Below are 7,900 nucleotides of genomic sequence, written 5' to 3'. Positions count from 1 at the left end.
TGGGGAATGGCGCTCTTCGCCGCCCAAAGCCTCCGACCTCAGCGCCAGGCAACAGCTGAGCGCGGGGGCTGCCGGAAGAGCCGCGCTCGCCGCCGGTGCGGTCTTTCGGAGGGGAAGCGCCGCTGGCGCCAGGTCTCTTCTCAAAAATGTGTTTGTGTTTTTTCTAGCCCCTTTCCGGCACAGGCTGCTGAGCTGGAGAAGAGAGGGCCAAGCGCAAGGCTTCGTTTTGAACCTGGGCGCGGGGTGGGAACGGGTCGGGTCGGGTGTGAGTGCTGCCCTCGCTGCAGGCGCTGAGGCGATCCAGCCTTAAGGCCGGGCAGCAGCGCTGTGAGACTTACAGCTGCCTGCTCTGAAGTCAACAGGAATGCTGTTTTGTGACTGATACTTCTTTCTCACTAGAGATAGTGTAAAGTAGCGACACCTGTAAAGTATTGACATCTTCAGTTCCCCAAGGTTATTAATTTCCCCCTCTTTGGAATGTTGCCATGCTTTATAATAGTTCTTAAGAAACTGGTAGGTTTCTTTTTTAGAAAGTTATGGAGTCCTGGTGGGACTACGTGCTTAGCACAGGGGGCAATTTGAAAGGTCGAGTAAGGAAACAGAAAATCTCCCCAAATACTCATACTGGTTGATCAAAGAGGTTTGAGTCAACTGGACATGAGCAAGTGTCACCATGAGAGGCATGCTATCATATGGTTCGTATGGGCAGTAGGACCCCTTGTTCCACTACTGACTGTATGGGTTGTTATTTTATCTGAGCTTAATTGACTAGATGGAGCAAACAGAGAAAATCATAAGGGGCTTCTGTCTTTGTTTCCCCACTTTTTGGGCTCCCCAGTGCATACCCAGCTTGACAGAGTTCAGATTATACCCCTTCTTTTACACTTGCTTCATTAACAAAACTTCCAGCATCAGCTCAAACACGGATCCTTTAACCTTCCCCAGTGGTTCCTTTCCAAACATATTTCACTGTTACAAAGCTTTTGCCAGCTGAAACTGTTTTCCTTCTCTTGCTTAAGAAAGAAAAACAAACCAAGGCATGTGCAGACAAAAGCTGTTCCTAAAGCCCTGGCTGATTTGAGCAGCCTCCCTTATAAGAAGTGTTGCCTATGGGTGATGCCATATGACCGTCTGTCATCTGACTCAGTATCAGCTGGAGCACTGGCAAAAGGTGCTGAAGAAAATATGAATGCTCAGGGCTTCATTTTTTTTTTTTTACAGCCAAGGATGAAAGGTATCCTGTCTAATGAGTACAGGGTCAGTTGTTTTCAAGCCACAGGTAAGAGGTAAAAGTGACTTAAGAGGTAAAAGTTTTGAGATACACTTCACATGGGAGGTGCTATACAGAGTGAGCATATCTATTTATGTTTCTCTTCATTTAACAACAACAGAAAAAAAATCCCAATCTTGACATTGAATTTCACTCTTCAGGCTTTTTGTTGTTGTTGTTTCACATTCAACATGCTGTTTTCTAGGACATTCTTTCATTATTTCCTATGTGTTCCTCGTGTTTTATCGCTGGTTTCTCTCTAGTCTCCCCCTAAGTGCTTTCAGAATACCAAAGTTTTGCCATTTTGACCTTATGAACTTTTCTGCATTTTTTTTGTTTGTTTCTCTTTTTCTGGCTCAGATCTCTCTGAACTCTGAAAAGTCTTAGCCCATTAATCCCAAGAGCCCACAATGATCAAATAGAATCCCAGCTCCCCCTTTTCTTCTTCTCCTGTTAGTCAGATTACTCTTGTCTTTGTTTCTCAAACAGAAAAAATGAGTCTTGGAAAAAAGAGTTTTTTTCATGAGCATAGCAGGTCATTCCTAGAACTGAAAGAAGGAATTTGCCACAGTCGTGCTCTGTAAATATAGTACATTTCCTATCTGTGTCTATCCTTATATGTATCTCTGTCTTGCTCTTCTCCAACTCTTCCTCATATTCGAACTCCTTTCTATCTATCTGTAACATCCAAAAAGTGCATCTCGGTATCTCACTGATCCAGAATAGACTGCTCCAGAGTTACACACCAAATTGTCTTTGCATCCATCCTTATAGTTTTGTCCAGACTGAAATCAGCAGGTTCAGTCACTTCAAATCCTGTTATCTTGTTGTCCGTGAGCAGCTGCGGGGCTCTTGGCATTGTTCCTCAGCAAGTACATCATCCTGTGTCTGAGCATCACCGCTTACAGTAGCATTACTAATGGTGCACTGTCCCTGTCTTTGCAGATCTACATCCGCAGCACAGACTGTGATAGGACACTGATGAGTGCAGAGGCCAATCTAGCAGGACTGTATCCCCCAGAGGGACAACAGATGTTCAACCCTAACATCTCCTGGCAGCCTATCCCTGTGCATACAGTGCCTGAGTCTGAGGAAAGGGTACGTTAGTCTCAAATTTGACTACTCAAATAGTGTGTTGTGCTGACTTCTCCAAAAGCAACTTCTTGCTTCAGTCTCAATTCACATTATCTTGAACTCCTCCTGGGACCTACTTTGCAAAGGTTCTTCTGTTCTCAGAACAAGACTAAAATTCAGGGGCGGTGTTGACTCAGTATATTAGCTGGAATGCCTGAGCAGACCACACGCAATCTGCAATATGTTGGAAGGCAGTACTTGAGGCTGTTCATAGATGCATCCTGATACTCAGGGTTTCATCACAGTTGCGCGTGTTGACTATAAATTCTGTACTTCAGTGTTCTCGGTGATCTAGCTGTTATTGTTGTCTTTGCTTAGCTACTGAAGTTTCCTTTGACCCCCTGTCCACGGTATGAACAGCTACAGAATGAAACACGGCACTCACCAGAATACATAAATAAGACCAAAGAGAATTGGGTAAGTGATTGTTTGCATGAGATAAGGTGGTCTTAGGCTCACAGTTAAAGTACTATTACCTTTCTACCATCAGAGCTCTGAGAAAATGGTAGGAATACCTCTGCATGTAATACAGTATCAGATTAGAAAATTTAAGGCTTTTCTCTTTTCTCATACCTTCAGCAATTCCTGCAGATGGTGGCAAATGAGACTGGGATCCGGGATGTCTCTCTCGAGTGTGTTTGGAGTGTGTATGACACACTGTTCTGTGAAGTAAGTTTGACCATCATCTTACAGCCACGGGAATCTGGACTCGCTGGATTTGGTAGAAAATTATTTTGTAAAATCCCATAGAACAACTTTTAGCCATTCCCAAACTACAGTTAGAAGTAATGTTCTAATTCTGGGATAATAACAGTCCTACTCACTAGAGGCATGTGCCAAGAATTACCTACTTTTGCACCCTATAACCTCCCACTTTGTAGCTTATATATATGTCATACCAGAGCCAGAAAAAGTACCACCTGCGTAATAAATATCTTTTGAAAGTCACTAGAGAATTACTGTGATTTTAAATCTTTAGATCTCTGTGGACAAGTCTAAGTTAAGTAAGGTAGAAATTAGATATCGGGAAACTGAGGAAGCATTAACTTTATGATTTAAATTGGGAGCTTAAAGTAGGACTACCTCTCTATTAGTTTAGATCAATCACTTTTCTTTCTTCTTGCTTCTGTTAATGCCATCTCTAAAAGAAAATAATGCTCTTCTCTTAAACGGGGTTCACCCACTCTGGTTTTTGACCTATTATAAGGTCCTTTGCCAGAGAAAGACTCTAGAGACAGATGTTATGCTCTTACTGTCTGGGCTGGGGCATCAAACTCTATATTCACGTCGAGTTTTGTTCAAAGCACGTCGAGTTTTGTTTCAGGAAGGGTTGAACAAAACAAAACTAAAAATATCAGGTGAGCTGTGCTGTGCTAATGCCAAAGTAAAGGTCACGTATCCAGAACGTGTAACTAAGCAGCATCATGAAGTAAATTCTAGAGATCTTTCAGGTGAAACCAGAAGAATTAATAAACCCAAGTGTTTTGATACTGTGTCATGCTGATTCTGTGGAGGCACAGAGCCACTTAGTTTGCTGGCACTGGTATACAGTGGTATGTACTGTTTTGGGTATGTAAAAGATAAATCTGCATGGAATTGCACTTTGTTATGTAAAGTAGCAGCTTGAGTTGCTGCAAGCTGAGAATAGTCCAGTCCAAAGCTGCTTGCACTATGTACATTTGCCCTTGGTATCACAAACCTGATATCCTGTCTTTTAACAATCCCAGTGAAGCAACTTCTGTCAGTAACAAAAAATTCTTTAGTCAGAGAGAGATCAAGGATTTAAAATCTTAATTTTCAAGACTTATTTAACAAGTTTGCAAATTGGGCCCAGAAAGCCAGCTGACAACCACTGTAATCCCCAAGAACTTGCAGAATTGCTCACTGTCCAAAAATTAAAAGAGAACATTTTGAGGAAGGAGAGTTTTCTCTCAGAACTATACCCTCCGGTCAGTCTCCAGCTGCTTTGGGCTTCCTCCTTTTTTCTAACTCATACAAACGGTGCCTTGAAGAGAATGTTTGGTTTTTTTCATGTGATCCAGTGATTCTACCATCATTCTACCATTTGGGTGGAAAAAATTAAAAAGTCCAAGAAATAGCTGAACTTACCAGCTCTATTCTCTTTGTAAGTTATGAAAAACTAACTAAATTAGTTGCTGATGGTAATTTCTCCAGACCTCTCAGACAGAATGGGCCCTTAAGGATATTCAGCCTCATCTTCTGGCAGTTTAATGGGATGTGGCATAGAAAATTGCTCCAAATAATGCCACAGAACCACAACTGCTGTTTGTCTGCCAGTGTAACTAATCCTTTTTTGTAATGGGTTGGCTGCAAAGCAGATTCTTTTCTTGGTTCCCACTGCTGCATATTCTGGGCTTGAGTACTGGGCTTTGTCAGTGGCGCATGCCAGTATTATGTCTGCTGAGTGCTTGCTAACTTTCTTCAGTGGCCCTCAGAGCCTCCTGGGAAATTGTGCCGCAGGTACACCAGAAACCTTGTGTTTGTGCTCTCTTGCCTTTTTTTTATGACTGCATGCCATCTGCAGGGCAGAATCAGCCACACGTAAAGTAAATGCCCTAAGAAGATTGTATCGGTGTTGCAACATAACCCTGTGCTCCACTTGTGCTTTCACAGAAATGTAGCTCCTAGATTTTAATCTTTATGCTTCTCATTATTAGTCCCTGAAACAACGTTAAAACCCACATATATTATTTGTATGCAGCACAGCAGTGTGAGGACAGAAGCATAAATAGAAAAGGGACATAGTTAACACAGGAAATTAGTAGGTCTGGGCAGGACTCCAGACCTCCTGACTTGCATTCTCTGATTAATCTGAGATCTGTGCTACCTGAAGATGAGTATTCTGTTTCTCTTTCTAGCAAACACACAAAATGGATTTACCTGCATGGGTGACATCAGATGTCATGACTCAGTTGAAGCAACTGAAAGACTTCGGTTTTGAATTTCTGTTTGGGATCCACAATCGGGTAGAAAAAGCTCGTCTGCAAGGCGGTGAGTGCACCAGGGAGGAAGCTTCAGGGATGCTGCTCTGTCTAATAGTTTTTGCCTCTTACTTGCTGTTTCCTTTCCTCAGGGGTCCTGCTGGATCACATAAGGAAAAACTTAACTGAAGTAGCAAAGGTTTCTGGCCACCAGAACCTGAAACTACTTGCCTATTCAGCAGTAAGTTAGAGCTTGGGGGCTAGTTTTTATCCCTTTCCTACTCCTCACAGGGGACTGGGGCTTAGTGATAATTTTAACCCTTTCTCTACAGCCCATGCAGTGATCAGGACATGCAGCTTTGCTTCTGGCTGGGTGGGATGTGCAGCATCTGACATCATTCCTCTGGGGTCCCTAAGTAAAATTCCCAACCTGCACTTTGTCCATCTTAGCTCAGGCTTGTGGATGAGACTGGCAGACTTTGGGGACCCACTGCTGTGTTTATTTGGTAGATAGGTTGATGCTACTCAGATGAGATGTTTAAGCAGTGCAGACAAAGAGTCATCTCCCCTTTTCCAGCAGCCTACTGACTGGAAAGTCAAGCGTTTCTCACAAATTGTTCCCTAGTGATTAATTCTTAAAGAATAACACAGGGATATATATGGCTGCGTTTCACTTTCTCTGATGGTGCCTTCTCTGGCACCATCACAGGTCACCATTCCAGTAGTACGGTTCCCCTCCCTTCTTCCAGATGGAAGTTACAAAGGTTATGTCCCCTCAGCACATCTTGTCCATTACTGGAGCTGCCCTGCCACATCCATACAGGTGACTGATTTGGGTCTTTTTCGCTCTTTCTCAGCATGACACCACACTTGTGGCACTGCAGATGGCTCTAGATGTCTACAACAAGATTCAAGCACCATACGCCTCATGTCATTTATTTGAGCTGTACCAAGAGGATGATGGGTGAGGGTTGCAGTAAAGATGTCTGCTGTGATTTTACATCAAGGGTTTCACCTACCTAGGCTAGTCTTCACCTTAGGGGGATGCAATCTTTCTTCTAATGGCAGACTCTTAGGAGGAAAACTCCCAGCAGAATAAAGGAAAGGGTATGCACCCTGTGTTTTTGGGAAGGGATGACTTCAGCTCAAGAAAAAAACCCCAAACATGTAGCTGTGTTTTGTTTTCAGTAACTTCTCTGTGGAGATGTTTTTCCAGAATGAGAGTGGGAAGGAACCTTTCCCACTGACAATCCCTGGCTGTCAGCATAAATGCCCACTGCAAAGATTCTTGGAACTCACAGATCCTGTTGTTCCCCAGGACTGGGTGCAAGAATGCCAGGTAGCAAGCAGCATGCACGACACAGGTGAGCCCAGGGTGGACCAGAGCATGGCAGAAGGGGAAAGCTTGGGCAATAGGATGTTGACCATTTGTTTTCTTTGTTGCAGAACTGTTTGTGGGTCTGGCTGTGTGTGGATCCATTCTCCTTCTCCTTATAATCCTCCTCTTGACTGTACTCTTTCGCATACAGTCTCAGCCCCCTGGCTACCGGCACGTTTCCAATGAGGGAGAAGAGCAGGCCTGACAGTTGCTTCACCTCCTTCCCAGGCAGTAGGAGGGAGCAGTGTTGCCCCTAAGGATTATTAAGCACCTTCAATTACTAAGCATTCTTCTGCTTTGGCCATTGCTTCCCAGAATGAAGCTGGACTTGATTTTTGGATCCTTTCTAAAGGTGACATCCCAGAGAGGGAGAACTGAGCTACTCTAATAGAAATGACACCTTAATTCTAAAGCCAGTATACTGATTGTGGCCCCAGTCCTCATGCAGCTTACCTAGTCTGGGATTCCCAACATGGCTAGTTGGAGATGGTCAACAATTTTTCTCCTTTCATGTAACTGTAAGTGCTACCACTCACCATGACTGTGGCAGAGGGTCTTGGGCCTCCAGCAACTGCCACCTCCAGACCCTCACTTCAGGGTCAACCTGCTTTAAGCGTTTTTCTCTCAAGCCATTGGATGCAACTCACCAACAATGCACCAAGACTCATTTGCTGTCCATGCAGAGGGAACAGCTGCAGGTGACAGCAGACAGTGAAAAGTCTTTCTTGAGGGTGCTGCCAAGTAGTTGCTGCTGCAACTGGTCTTTTTTTCCCTCCTCACATTGTGGTTCAAGAGAGGAGTGGCCTGGAATCAGGATAAGATTGAAAACCTGGTAGTAGTTTGTAGGACTCAGCTCAAAGTAGGTTACTTATGATCCACAGATGTTCCAAAAGCTTCATCAGAGGGATGAATTCCTGTGACCGTAGCAAACCGTACCCAATTTCTTGTGCAATGTTCACTCTAGAAAGAAGAGTCCCTGTAGATAAGAAACTTGGGCCCTGTATGAAGATTCAGCCTTTGAATTTGATTTCCCCACCTCTGAACTTCAAGTACCTATTACAGGGAGTATCCAGACTGCAGACAGTCCACACTTCAGCTGTAAGCCCAAGGAATATGCTTTACTAGCAGAACATTTTTATGCTGTAATTGAAGAGATGTACCAGAGCTGTTTATCTA

The 7,900-nt window shown here is 43.7% G+C and overlaps 1 protein-coding gene across 1 annotated transcript; it reads left to right on the top strand.

Annotated features, from left to right (window-relative positions):
* Positions 1–6: 6 nt before the first annotated feature.
* On the top strand, positions 7–7,210 carry ACP2 (acid phosphatase 2, lysosomal). Its single transcript, XM_010139044.1, has 10 exons — positions 7–95; positions 168–265; positions 2,112–2,368; positions 2,723–2,821; positions 2,984–3,073; positions 5,284–5,416; positions 5,499–5,587; positions 6,204–6,310; positions 6,535–6,710; positions 6,793–7,210. The coding sequence occupies exons 1-10, from the start codon at positions 7–9 to the stop codon at positions 6,927–6,929; spliced, it is 1,275 nt and encodes a 424-aa protein (XP_010137346.1). The 3' UTR covers positions 6,930–7,210.
* The last annotated feature ends 690 nt before the right edge of the window (positions 7,211–7,900 follow it).

The sequence above is a fragment of the Buceros rhinoceros genome, unplaced genomic scaffold, assembly GCF_000710305.1.
Source record: "Buceros rhinoceros silvestris isolate BGI_N320 unplaced genomic scaffold, ASM71030v1 scaffold26716, whole genome shotgun sequence".
In the NCBI taxonomy this organism is placed as follows: Eukaryota; Metazoa; Chordata; class Aves; order Bucerotiformes; family Bucerotidae; genus Buceros; species Buceros rhinoceros.
The sequence above is the reverse complement of the archived record's forward strand: the minus strand, read 5'-3'. Positions and strand labels throughout refer to the sequence as shown.